This window comes from Magallana gigas, chromosome 10, assembly GCF_963853765.1.
Source record: "Magallana gigas chromosome 10, xbMagGiga1.1, whole genome shotgun sequence".
In the NCBI taxonomy this organism is placed as follows: Eukaryota; Metazoa; Mollusca; class Bivalvia; order Ostreida; family Ostreidae; genus Magallana; species Magallana gigas.
This window is the reverse complement of record NC_088862.1, coordinates 5,169,239-5,183,511: the sequence shown is the minus strand read 5'-3', so window position 1 is coordinate 5,183,511 and position 14,273 is coordinate 5,169,239. Positions and strand designations below refer to the sequence as shown.

Below are 14,273 nucleotides of genomic sequence, written 5' to 3'. Positions count from 1 at the left end.
TTTACAATCAATTTGTTACAAAAAATGTAAAGATATGTATAAACGATACAATACTTTCTTTGATGATGCAGGTTTAATGGTAGAGATCATTGACGAAAAAAATTTCATAACGCGCGTTATGTATTTTTTCTTCCACGTCGCCATCTTCATATCCTGCATATGAAAACGTCGCCACCTTCATATCACCATCTCACAAAAGAAAGCATTTTTATTTAAATAAATCCTGTATAAAAAGATTTTGTAATTTTTCTTCCAGAAATACTTATATTTATGATTGAGTCTTTTTTAGCAGGTTGATGTTAATATAGTCAAATTACATATTCAGCATTGCAGTTTTTCAGAAGAATAACTGTTTACATACATAAGATAAAATAATACATAAATCCAATCGAACCTTAAACTAATTCTGTGTCCCAAGAATTGTCCAGAGGCCAAAGTCTAAACAATTTTAAAGAATCGACAATGTTTCAAAACGCTCGCATATAAGTCATTCCATATAAATTAACAATTGAGTTTTTGAGAATAATCTAAATTCTTTTCCTTTGTAAATCTTGACACGCCCTCCCCCAAAGTGACCCACCCTATGGCAAACTCTCATGATTATTGTTTTGTTGAATTTGAATCTACACTATATGAAAAGGCTTTTACTAAAGTTCCAGTTTTTCTACGCAAATGTTTCTAGAAGAATATTTTAAAGCAATATTAGCTGCAATTTTTATGTTGAAATTTTTTTTTAAAGAAAAATGTTATTTTTTACTAAAATGACCAAAAATATCATGGTATTTAAATTTCTGTTAGCTCTGTTTTTGTGAGAAAAGCCATTAAGAAGCCTTAATTAGAGCAAAATTGAATTATTGTCGTCCTGTACAAAAATTGATCTGCTTTATATTCCTTATAAGTGAAATCTTTCTCCTGACAAAAAATAATGATTTTTTCAAATCTTATTTATCATAAAAGTTTAAGTTACAGGCGGACTTATCGTGCTAGCACGTTTTGGCAGCAAAATAAAATTCTAAAAAATACAGCTCATATTGCTTTAAAATATTTTTCACTTCATTTTCCTATGTAAACTTTCAACCCCCATTGTGACCTCCTGCCCTCGAGAATCATGACGTGAACATGCAAGTTTAAATTACACTACCTGAGGGTCTTTCCACACAAGTTTTAGCTTTTCTGACAAAATGATTTTATGATGTTTGAAATTAAATCAACAAGTTTTCAAAAATTCTTAATAGGATGTGTCCCTTCAATGATAATTTATGGAAAGTTTGGTTAAAATTGGCCCACTGGTTCTGGATATGAATACAAACATGTGAAAAGTTTACAGAAAAACAGACGGGCGCCAGACAAAAAGTGCATGATCAGAAAAGTTCACTTGAGCTATCAGCTCAGATGAGCTTATAATGTAGATGACATATTCAACTGTGCACCCGCAGTCCTCCCCTCCATTAACTATTTAAGTCAGAGTTTCAATAAACTAGCACTTGGATATTTTGGAAAGAGGGATAACTATATTTTACTTGATTTTTTTTTCTCAGTGTATATTCAATTACATTTGTAGTTAGTGTGATGGTCAGACCGGTTCGAATACTGGTGCCAAATAGCTCAGCTGGTAGAACATCTGACAAGAGATTCAGGGGGCCTAGGTTTGCACCCCTATCTTGTTCGTAATTATTTCTCCCATCCTGTTACATTAATTGGCATACATTTTTCCAGATAATTACTTTAAATCAAGTTATAATATTGAGACCTTTCCAAATTGAATGATCCATACAACTTTAGTCGACTCGTATGAAAGATGCAACTTATTTGCCTTTGTTTAAAAATTATATTCAACACATTCCAAGTTATCATTATTCAAAATGAAAATTAACTATGTTTTGGTAAAAAAAAATTCCTTTAGCTCACCTAAACTGAAAGCTCAAGTAAGCTTTTCTGATCACTTTTTATCCAGCACCCATCTTTCTATTTGTCTGTCTGTAACTTTTTTACATTTTCAACTTCTTAATTCTCAAGAACCACTGGGCCGATTTCAATTAAACTTGGGTGAAGAAGATTCATGTTTATTAAAATGAATGGCTATACCCTCTTTTAAAGGGACTTGCACACGATTTGAGATTTATTTATAAAATGGTGTACTGGTGCATTTTAAATGATTGACCAAAATATTGAAGGTTAAAGTCAAGTTACAAGCGAGATACATAGGTATGACTTTTACTTGTTAACAAAAAATGTAATGTAGAGAATTACCATTTCTTAGACAAAGTGACATGTAAAATCAGTTCAAACTAATTCAATATCTTCATAAATACTATTATCAAAAAAATAAAGATACGTTTAATTGAAACTTACACCAATACAACACTTATGTAAAAAATGACAATATTCGAGCTTTGTTAACAAAACAAAGATTATGGACTCCGTATCTTGCTTATAACTGGATATTTGACTTTCAAATTTTGACATAGCATTATCAGCTTCTATATTTATCAGTGTAAACATTGAAAATGGAAAAATAACATTTGAAAATTTTTAAGTCAAATCGTGACCAAGTCCTTTTAAGGAGGATAATTAAAAGTCATTGAAAATTTGTTTGTATTTTTCAAAAATTTAAGAACATTTTGCCAGAAATTATAAGTATTTGTTAAAAATAAATATAACAAATAGCTTAATGGTATGTAAATCATATTAAGTAATGCAACACTGTGATGATTAAATTTAATCTGTTTACATTTAAGATATGTATAAACAAATTTTATTTTTGTTTAGTTTATAAATTGAACATTTTAATCTGCAGACATGTATAAATGAATGTAATATATATACATTCAATGAATAAAAATATTTCGCTTTCATTTATCACATGTACACAAAACAACCCGTCTGTTTACACAAGTTATATGAATATACACTCATGCAGTTTGTTAACATCTGTAATACAAGAATATATGTTACAAAGGCTCATTTAATCATCACATTTAAAATCACTACCACACTAACTATGTTGACAGGAACACATGGTTTATTTGTAATATTGTATTTTCTTCACTTTGCCTGTGTAGAGCTCGGCCACAAGGAGGTTGTCCCTGGAGTCCACACATAAACCCCATGGTTTCTGTAATTGACAGTTGTCAATGTAGCGGAGGAACTGTCCGTCCTGATCCAGGATATGGATAATGTGCTTGATACTGTCTGCTATTAAGATCTGACTTTGGCTGTCTGTAGTGATGTCACGTGGATAATGCAAGGTAGCACTAGAGCTTTTACCAGTGTAGGTAAAGCGAAGTTTCCCGGCCTGGTTGACCACCACTACCGCATGGGCCCAACAGTCTGACACACAGATATCTAGGTTTCTGTTTTCACAGATATATTTTGGGGTACTTGTTGAATAGAGAGGCTGTCCTTTGTCATTGTATTGAATACTTTGTTTCTCCATGGAGCCAAAGTAACGCACAACTTTTGTTTGTTTATTATTATCACTGATAACGACAACCAGGAGGTCACCAGAGGAGGTACTACAGACACCGAAAGGTCTCCATCCCTGTAGTCTGATCACTGTCTGTATCTGTGTATTCTTTATTATGTTTACAGTTCTATCATCTTTATCTGTATAAACTAGATCCCCACTCCTTGCCACTGCTATGTCCCGTGGATTGTTCCCTGACTTGGTTTGGACTGACTTCACTAGTTTGCCTTGCAAGTTGTAGAGTCTCATCATTTTGTCATCACCACACGCCCAAATCTCGTCATCAATCTGACAGGACACATGGCGTAAAGCATTTCCAAACTCAGTATTTATATCTGTGATGACCCGTGGTTCATTAATGAACTGTCTGTTCGGGGGAGAGGACTCAGCAGCCGTTGTGTATCCATGTTTGTCTGTTTTGATAGATAACGCTGACAGAGAACCAAACTGTTCATGAAGCTGTTCTTTGTTTATTTTCTCAGGGGTAAATTTTGGTAAGGTAGCTGTGAGTTTTGGAGGCAATCTTCTAAATTCATCATTCCTGGATTTATAGGCAGAGACGAGACTGACATCATTTGAGTTTAGTAACTTCTTCATATCAGCAATGCTCTGTTTGATTTCAGAAATAGTGCGCTTGATTTCATTTTCCTGTTTATTTAGTACAGTCATATAATTGGAGTCCATTTCATCAAGATCTGATTTCAGTCTCTTGATCATGGTGTCTATTTCTCTGTGCAAGTCTTCTCCATGTTTATCAATAGCTTTTGTCAGTTTCTTGGAGTTTTCATTCAGATCAGCTTTCTGAACCGGTATGATAGATGCAATCTCCTGATATTTAGGATCGATTGATTTTTCTAGTTCTTGTAAATCATTGAGAATGATTTTTTTTTGGTTTTCTAGCGTTTCCACCATGTCAATAAATTCATGACCTATGTGTTCTTTAGAAGAAGCACACTTTACACAGATAGGAATGTCGCATTGTTTACAAAAAAGTTCACATATTTTTGAGGAATGTTTTTGACATTTCGTGGTTGATCCCCGCTTTTCAAATGGCACCACTTTGTGTTCTTTGGATAGATCTGAAAGATGCTTCCCTACACATGGGCTACACAGATAGTTGTCACAAATATCACAGCACATACACTCTGTAGGGGGTACCGGGGTTTCACAGAGATCACACCGTAACACATCCTGGGCACTACGCCGGGGGTCCATGCTCAGTCTGAGACCCTGATGGGAGTTTTAATAAATAGAATTCTGTAAGATAATATAACTTTATTACTTTAGTATCAGTTTCAGTTGTTGAACGTTCGCTAATTAGTCTTAATTTTACGGCAAAAATGTGAAATCTTAAAGTTGCAAGTGTATCATTTTAAGTTCTAGATTATGACCTACTAGACATTTCTACGTTTGGTCTTGATTTTATAATTATAGACCAGTTGCTAGTTTCCTGCAGATTAAAAACAAATACTTACTACGTGTTGTGCACCACCACTTCTTTGTGAACAAATTATAAATCTGTACAATTTAACATGACGAACTTTGTATTTTTACTTCGTGGTCTAGTGTTATCATCACCTGATTAAGTTAACGCCCCCTGTAAAATCAAAGAACTGAAAGTACTCGAAAGCGGTTAACCTGCTTGTTATAACTTATATGTGGAAAAAATTGCCAGATTTCTTATTAAAGTCCATGCAGTAGTCTTCATTTTAAAAAAGAAAAAAGAAAAAATCACTGTAAGACTAGCTGATATATTCTCTTTCATGAAGTACCAGTGGTTTTTTTTTCTTCTTTTAAAAATGATTAAGAAATGGCACGTTAATGGTCACATTTTTTAAAAGTCCATCTGAGGTTATACACTCATTGTTAGGATGTATATTATGTAAAATTTGATACAGGTTTCAAAATTTAAACTAACATTGTCCCGAGTATATCATTACATAAACAGTCATTTGGAGTATTCCAAACCCCTATTTTAAATTTATATCTTAGTTGAAAAATATTTTACATGTATAACATATTAACTTTGATTGATTGGTATAAACAAAGAGGAGATAATCTCAGGTAACAAATCTGCCTTGCAAAGAGTTCCTATTTTTGTCATAAAATTTGTAAAATATACGAGTTTCGCAGAGGTGTTATGGAAGTATATGGAATCTGAGTTACATGTAATTATGTATATATATTCAAATTTTTAAGCAACGAAACGTAGACCAAAAATAAACAAAAAATAATGGAGACAATTTGTTAAAAAATCAGATTGTATTACGTAGATTAACACACTGATGACGCCATGACTGAAAGTTGAATGTCGTGTAAATTTAATCGGAGAGCATTGTAAACAGATTCAAAATATAAGTAATACAAGGACTCTAATAAAGTATTAGGTGTGATTTATTGAGAATTAAAAATAAAAATACTGGGAGAGATGATAGTTTTATCAATCATTCGCTAAAAGTTATGTAAATTTGCTTTTATTTCCTCTGTCGTTGTTTACGATATAAAATCCGACTAGAACAACACCACCTCGTATGAATTGAACTTCAAATTTTACACATATCGATAGTTTGAACAATGCTTAAGCTGCTAGAATCCAATGTTTTGTTTTGTTTTGATGCAAACTGCCGTTTTCCGTGCAAACTGTATAAAAGTTGGGAAGGATTTTCCGAGAACCGAATTAATAATAGGGAGAGGGCGAATTAAGTTTTTATAACTTGTGCCCAATCCCATTGTAATATATAATGCAATAAAATATGTTCAAATCAAATCAAATCAATAAATATTTAATTGAGAAGAACATAGGATTCTAGCAGCGGTTTTGATCAATTGCAAACTGAGATGTTTTGCCTTTACTTTGTATGTTTTTAAGTATTTTGGACCCCGCCGGGTAGTTTTGTTCTATCTAATTTATAGAAAGCATAGATGTATTTATTTATTTATTATTCATTGATTATTTATTTACATATTTATTTATGTCAGTTAAATTCATAATATTGGTTATAATTTAGTGCTGTGCAGTAAAACCTACATTTTTTCCCATAAAACAATCGTACAAAACCTATCATTGGCGAGTTTTGTTTTCTTTTTACAATGATTCGGGCTTTTTGGGGGGAAAATCTTTACATTATGTCCGCCGTTACGAAAAGTCCGCCTTTATTTCGACAATTAAAATCGTCACATTCTGTCCGCCGCCACCAAAAGTACGCCTTTTCCGTTTTATTTTGTCCACCGCTTCGAAATATCGCCTTTTTTGAAAAATCTTAACATTTTGTCCGCCGTACAAAATGTCCGACATTATCTTGAATCAAATCATCGTCACATTATATCCGCCTTCACGAAATATCCGCCTTTTCTGTAGGATGTCACCTTTTATTCAACTGTCGTACCAATTTTTTGCTTAAAAAGTATTACTATATCAAATTATTCCAGTCACGATTTCTTGGTTAACGTAAACGTCAATTCCTGCAGACGAAAAATCATTATAAAGAGACAGAACTACAATTTACATTGTTCAAAATACGGAACCTCACCCTCCTTGTACCGTGGTCAGTCTTTACGACTGTCTGTTCCAAGTCATCGTTCAGAGATTCAAAATGGGAAATGTTTACATCTTTTCTCCTTTCGGAAATACTCGGAACACCTCGCGCAATTTAAATTTATTATCCGGGGTATACGTTTATGTCCTTTCCAATGCAAAATCCCCATAGACTTTCTATTTTTGGTTGTGTATTGAAACCTGAAGCGGAAGGGGGGCTTTTCAAAACAGATCATCTGGACTTTTTCATTCTAACGAATGGATGTAGTTTTGGCGCAAAAGTACTTATGATTATCGGGTTTAAATGCTGAATCTGAATAGGTTTCGGATGCTGGAAGAGTTTAAGATTTTTAGAGCTGGTTAATTTTTTTGGAACAGGTGACCTCTGATGATTATATCTTTGTTATTACAAGTCCAAACTTCACCAAACTTTCATGGATGATGCGTTGTATGATACTGATACTCCAGACAGGCTTGAATGCTGAATCTGAGCCATAGGTTTCGGATGCTTGATGAGGTTAAGTTTTTTAGAACAGGTCACATGTTTAATAGATAACAGTACTATATCAAACTTGCATAGTTGATTAAACTATAATATAAATGAATCGCAGAGGTAGCTTCAGATGCAGAGCATTATCAAGGATGCTAAAAAAATATCTTGGTTATTACTGGTCCTTACTTCCCAAAACTTGCATTGATGGTGCGTCTTATGATACTGATGCACCTGACAGGCTTGAATGCTGAATCGGAGCCAATATATATGAAACAATGATGTATCAAAATATATTGTATTATATGATACATGTATCAAACATGATACAGTATCATACAATATCATACAAAAAGATATCATATGTTACAATATTGTGATGTATTATGTAATATGATATTGAATCATATAATACTATATTGTATCATATATTATGCTATTGTATTATGTGATCAAATTCAACAATGTATAACATGATACGTATGTCACAATATTATATTGCATCATTATTTATTACGGTATTTTATTGTATTATATAATATATTGTAAGTATGATAGGATGCAATATTGTATTTTATATTATTGTATTGATAAACATTGTTTCTTATAATACTGTATGAAATGAACATATGATTTAACATATGATATACGATATTGTGTCAAAACGGTATGAATATCCAAGTTCATAAAGAAAGATTTACATTTAGTATGATAAAGTGGTCTCATAAAGGTGATGCCTCATAAAGTTGATGTCTTGTCTTGGTGAGCTTTGAAATCTGTGATAATATATGCTTTTATTTGGAATGACCTGTAGCTCAACAGTCCGTCAACCCACATTTCCCGTGGAGCTACAGTTCTGCAGCTACATTGTTTTGTGATAGCAATTATAGTCAGCTTTTGAGCCTAAATGAAACTGGAACAAGCTGAATACTTTTACTAAGACATTTGACAACGGAAAACATTTTCAATAAATAAACTTGATATAACATCATTTTATTTACCTATAGAAAACAAAAATCCACATGCACACACACTATCTTTGTGTTTATTTTAAATTGATGTAAACACAGTTTAATTCAATCTGTTGACATTTTTAACTTGATTAACATTTTGTTAATAAACACATTTCAATCTGCAGATATATTTAAAAAAAACTGTTTATATCAAATGAATAAAAACAATTTTCATTCATATATTTACATGTACATACACCAATCAATCTGTTTACATCAGCAATATAGTTATTTATATACAGTCAGTTGTCCACATGTAATTCAAGAATACATTTAACAGATCCATATACTTTTTTTTACATATATAAACACCGCCACAGTGACTATGTTGCCATTAACACATATTGTTTATTTGTAATATTGTATTTTCTTCACTTTACGTGTGTATAACTCAGCCACAAAAAGGCTGTCTCTGGTATCCACACATAAACCCCATGGTTTTTGTAAATGACAGTTGTCAATGTAGCGGAGGAACTGTCCGTCCTGGTCCAGGATATGGATATTGTGGTGGTCACTATCTGCTATCAGGATCCGACCCTGGCTGTCTGTTGTGATGCCGCGTGGATTAAAAGATCCCTTGGTAGTAGAGGGTGGACCAGTGTAGGTAAACCGGAGTTTCCCAGCCTGATTGACCACCACTATTGCACGGGCGTAACAGTCTGACACACAGATATCTAGGTTCCTGTTCTCACTAACGTATTTAGAGTTAAATAATCCATCAGAATAGAGAAGTTTTCCTTGGGCATTGAACTGAATACTTTGTTTTTCTGCAAAGCCAGAGTAACGCACAACTTTTGTTTGTTTACCATCTTCACTGTCCATAACAATCAGGAGGTCATCGGAGGAGGTATTACAGACACCACTAGGTCTCCACCCCTGTAGTCTTATCACTGTCTGTATCTGTGTATTCTTCACTATATTCGCAGTTCTTTCATTGTAATCGGTATAAACTAGATCGCCTCTCCTTGTCACTGCTATGTCCTCTGGCCTGTTTCCTGACTTGGTTTGGACTGACTTCGCTAGTTCGCCTTGTAAGTTGTAGACTCTCATCTTTCTGTCATTACCACATGTCCAAATTTCATCATCAATCTGACAGGACACACGAAATAAACGATTAGCACGTCCAAACTCAGTGTTTATATCTATGACGACCCGTGGTTCATCAATGAACTGTCTGTTCAGGGGAGAGGACTCAGCAGCCGGATAATCTGTTGTGTATCTGCGTTCTTCTGTTTTGATAGATAACGCTGATAGAGAACCAAACTGTTGATAAATATGTTCTTTGTTGATTTTTTTAGGAGTAAAACTTGGTAATTTAACTTTGAGTTTAGGAGGCAATCTTCTGAATTCAGCATTCCTTGATTTGTAGGCAGAGACGAGACTGACATCATTGGTGTTAAGTAACTTCTTCAGATCAGCAATGCTTTGTTTGATATCAGAAATTGTGCGCTTGATTTCATTCTCATGTTTATTTAGTAAAGCCAAGTGTTTAGAGTCCATTTCATCAAGATCTGATTTCATTTTTTTGATAATGGTGTCTATTTCTCTCCGCAAGTTTTCTTCATGTTTCTCAATAGCTTTTGTAAGTTTTTTTGAGTTTTCATTCAGATCAGCTTTCTGAACGGGGATGATAGATGCAATCTCCTGATATTTTGGATAGATGGATTTTTCTAGTTCTTGTAAATCCTTGAGTATGATTTCTTTTTGGTTTTCTAGTGTTTCCACCATGTCAATAAATTCATGACCTATGTGTTCTTTAGAGGAAGCACACTTTACACAGATAGGAATGTTGCATTGTTCACAGAAAAGTTCACATATTTTTGAAAAGTGTTTTTGACATTTCGTAGTAGATCCCCGTTTTTCAAATGGCACCACTTTGTGTTCTTTGGATACATCTAAGAGATGTTTTCCCACACATGGGCTACACAGATAGTTGTCACAGATGTCACAGTACATACACTCTGTAAGGGGGACCGGGGTCTCACACAGATCACACCGTAACACATCCTGGTCACTACGCCTGGGGTCCATGCTTATAGACATCTTGACGGGATTTTTTAAATAGAAATCTAGAAGAACAAAATTCATTAATTCCAGCGTATGTTTGTTTTCCACGTTAATTTTTTATACTAAATTCACGTAATAAAAAAATTAAAGTAAATCCGTTCGCATTCCACATTATGACCTTCCTAGATTTGGTCAAAATTTGGTTTAATTTACCTTAAAAGATTAAACGGTAGATTCCTGTAATAATTAAAATACAGATACTTACTACATTGTGTGTACTTTTTCCTTACGAACAAATTACAAATCTGTGCAAATCAACAGGTGATCCTTGTATTTTTACGTTTTGGTAAAGTGTTATCATCACGTGATTAAGGTGACACCCCCTTTATCTCTAATTTGGACAGCAATGCGTCGTAAACTATCATAATATATCACTTGTACTCTAAAAATATTATGACTGGGTAAACAATGTGAAAATATAATTACATTAACTATAACTTAAAATCTTGACAAATTAAGTTAATTATATGCCATTTGTTATAGCCTTGCAGCTAGTGGTTTAATTTATAATTTTTGAAATAGCCATTAACAATTATTTTTTTCCTATTTAGCTTTTTTCCCCCAAAAACCTTTTTTCTTGCCAGAGTTATCCTTTCCTGGATGTAAACGAACCTAAACCATTACCTACTAGCATTCAAATGTTATTTTTTTTTTTAGACATTTCTAAATGTCCACGGCTGTTGAACATCTAATAAACTGGTTATTTCTTTCTGTATGTTTCTAAATATCTAACATCTACACCTCAATATATTATCTAAAAGTAAAAATCATATTAAATTGAAATTGAATGAATATATGAAATAAGAAGTGATATTTTCAATACATGATCGGATTTTAACAAAATATTGTAATAACTTTATGTGCCAATTAAGTCTGGGGCTGTGGTGTGTTTATCTCCTATCTATCTTTTCCTTCTACAAATACTTTTAAGGAACATGGTAACGATTTTGGTCATATTTCATTTTTCTATTTAAATTGTTTACAATGCTTTATTAGTAATGCGTTTTTATTGAGCAATTAAAATTTGACTGTCTGCCGTAGTAGAGTATACGCAAGATACATATCATACAATTCTTTGTAATGTAAACAAGTCTTGTGCCATGTTCTTGTTTTCATTGGTTCCTTTACTGGTAAAAGCTTTCTTTCAAGCAATTTTTCTATCTGCTAATTTGTTTTAAACATAAATGAACATATGATTTATATGTAATTACTGTCAATATTTGGAGCGGGGAAGGGGGGGGGGGGTAGGAAACTACAGAGAATCTTAACTTGGCTGTGATACATATGCTTGCCTAATTTTATTCATTCTTATTGATATATCAATGAATGAATTATAACAAAATACAACCATAAATAAAAGTTTTACTGTTCTCTGCACAAGAAATCGGCAATGTGAAAAAATTGGCACCATATCATCCCTACCTTTAATTGTAGAGATAGGTATCCTTCTATATTAAAAACAATTCCAAAAGTAAGACTCATAATAAAATAAGTTGTTTACTGAGGAAAAGAAAAAAAATATATTAATTAATAATTCTGTATGATGCGATAATATCGCAATGATTTGTTAAGAATCACAATACTAGTGTATGACTGTATGCATACATAAAAAGATAAGTAATGCTTATATTTATTGGTGAAACCGAACTGATTATTTATATTTAGATTATTTAGATACATGTACTATTCTTCATGCGCGGATCTAGAAAGGAGGGGGTCAGGGGATCTGGACCCCCTCCTCGGGAAAATTGGAGCTTATTAAATTTACATAGTTAATTTATTTAAAATTGACCTAGGACCCCCCTACAGAAAAATAAGCTACGCTTATGAAGTTCTCTACCATAACCGCAGTTTTACACAAAAGGGGTGAAAAAACCCGGGGTTTAAACTATTACTGGTGGTGAAATACCCCAGGGTTCAAACGCATCAGGTGGAAATGCACCAGGGCAAACAAAATCACTTAGATCCGCGAAGCACACTGCGTTATTACTAGTCTACTTAGATATTCTGTGTAAAAGCAAATACAAATAATTATTTAGTTAGGTAGGGAGAAGTGAACATAGCATTTATTTGTATATAAGAGCATGTACGGATGATCTTTATTTAGAACAGTTTGATGTCGCTAGGATACACATTTTCAGATCCTTGATTTGATTGGTTAATTTAGATATTGAATCTCGAATTTCGAATCTCGTATTTTGAATCTCGAATCTCGAATGATCCTTCTCGGCTTTCGTAGGCTTTGGGTATTTGTAATAGATCGTAATGATTACTCCTTAAATTATTGACAGTAATCTGTAATCGAAGAGATTTTTGATTACTTGTAATGGTAGTTTAATCGATTGCAGCTATAATTGTAAGTGTACTTATAATTACTTTTTTGACTACTTTCAATAACTCTTAACATATATAATTTGTAACGTACATATTGTATGAAAAAACATAAATATTTTGTGATGCACATATTTTATGGAAATATACTATTCAAGTGTTGTTTACAATATTATTCATAGAACAACATGTTGTTTATACATGCATTTGTTAATTACGATTTTTCACTTGCACTTAAAATCCAAATATTGGTTCATATGAGTATAAAATCAGATTACTAAAATGTTCACTCTGCGTTTCACATTTCCTTGCAGGTTTTTAAATTAATATAACTTAGAAAGATCACCAGAGCTACATTGAGAGAGAGAGAGAGAGAGAGAGAGAGAGAGAGAGAGAGAGAGACCCGCCAATTCCGTAACCTACGAGGTACGAATGGACCGAGGTATGCTGGGTGCATGTAATCGAGGCATCTACTGCAATGTGATAAACATGTAGGTTATCTAAAGGTGATAGTGGGGCAACATGTCTGAATTGATTTTGTTTGTTAAGTACCTACTGATATAGTTCAAATGGCTTGCCAGATAAGATGAAGTAAGGACCATTACATGATTTTGTTTTCTTGGCTGCAGAGAGGACATACAATTACCTTGATATAGATAGAGCAATCATTGCAGCATAAGACTCAGGTAAAACAACGAGGGACTGTGGATGTTTTTGTCCCTCCATAGCTTTTAACTATAGTCATAACTCAACAAAAACATCAAAAAAATAAAACCCCAAGTAATTTGGACTGAAGGTTAACAGCAAAGATGAAATGAGGAGAGGTAGGTCAAATTCTTGAAAGTTTGTGGAAAAGACTTCAAGTAGTTAGTAGTTTTGAATAAAAAGATAACTTGATACTTATGCTTTAGAGTACACTTACTTAAAGCAACTAGCCGTTGTTTGGTCACACAATGTGACAGTATACATGTATCTTTCTGCGTCAAGAAACAAAAGATTTTCGCTGAATAAATAAAAAAATTCTCTTGAATTTGAGAGAAATGTATTTGATGAGCGCAAGACGTATTTTTTCTTTAGTCTTGTTCTGTACTTAGTATTTCTATTTTCTAACATGCCTGTAAAATTTATCTGGTTTCAGGAGACCTGGTTTGAGGGGGTGGTGACCTGTAAAAAGTGCGACACTCTGTAAGTGGTGATATAAATGACTGTTAAAGGGGAAGTAATCTATTTAATTTAGATACACTAAACTCTTATCTTTTTTGCACTTAATTAATCTCTTAAAAGAAAAAAAACTATCTACACAGATATGGCAAAATGTACAATTTTTGATATAAAAATTTGGATTTGTTCTCTATCAAATGATTTTAAGAA

The 14,273-nt window shown here is 33.1% G+C and overlaps 2 protein-coding genes across 3 annotated transcripts; both read right to left on the bottom strand.

The window, feature by feature from the left end:
• Positions 1-2,834: 2,834 nt before the first annotated feature.
• On the bottom strand, positions 2,835-5,059 carry LOC105319442 (E3 ubiquitin-protein ligase TRIM71-like). Of its 2 annotated transcripts, none has more exons than XM_066073865.1 (2): positions 4,942-5,038; positions 2,835-4,696 (listed from the first exon to the last, which is right to left on the bottom strand). In XM_066073865.1, the coding sequence occupies exon 2, from the start codon at positions 4,679-4,681 to the stop codon at positions 3,023-3,025; it is 1,659 nt and encodes a 552-aa protein (XP_065929937.1). In that variant the 5' UTR covers positions 4,682-4,696; positions 4,942-5,038; the 3' UTR covers positions 2,835-3,022. The 2 variants fall into 2 exon arrangements, with proteins under 2 accessions (XP_065929937.1, XP_065929936.1); XM_066073864.1 differs by having other exon boundaries at positions 2,838-4,723; positions 4,942-5,059.
• A 3,578-nt stretch (positions 5,060-8,637) lies between these two features.
• LOC136272288 (E3 ubiquitin-protein ligase TRIM71-like) lies at positions 8,638-10,857 on the bottom strand. The gene is made up of 2 exons (XM_066073646.1): positions 10,777-10,857; positions 8,638-10,573 (listed from the first exon to the last, which is right to left on the bottom strand). Exon 2 carries the CDS (start codon positions 10,545-10,547, stop codon positions 8,853-8,855), a length of 1,695 nt encoding a protein of 564 aa, XP_065929718.1. The 5' UTR covers positions 10,548-10,573; positions 10,777-10,857; the 3' UTR covers positions 8,638-8,852.
• Positions 10,858-14,273: the final 3,416 nt, after the last annotated feature.

Excerpts from the sequence above, each read along its gene's own strand:
- LOC105319442 (XM_066073864.1), bottom strand. The coding sequence starts at position 4,681 with ATGGACCCCCGGCGTAGTGCCCAGGATGTGTTACGGTGTGATCTCTGT.
- LOC136272288 (XM_066073646.1), bottom strand. The coding sequence starts at position 10,547 with ATGTCTATAAGCATGGACCCCAGGCGTAGTGACCAGGATGTGTTACGG.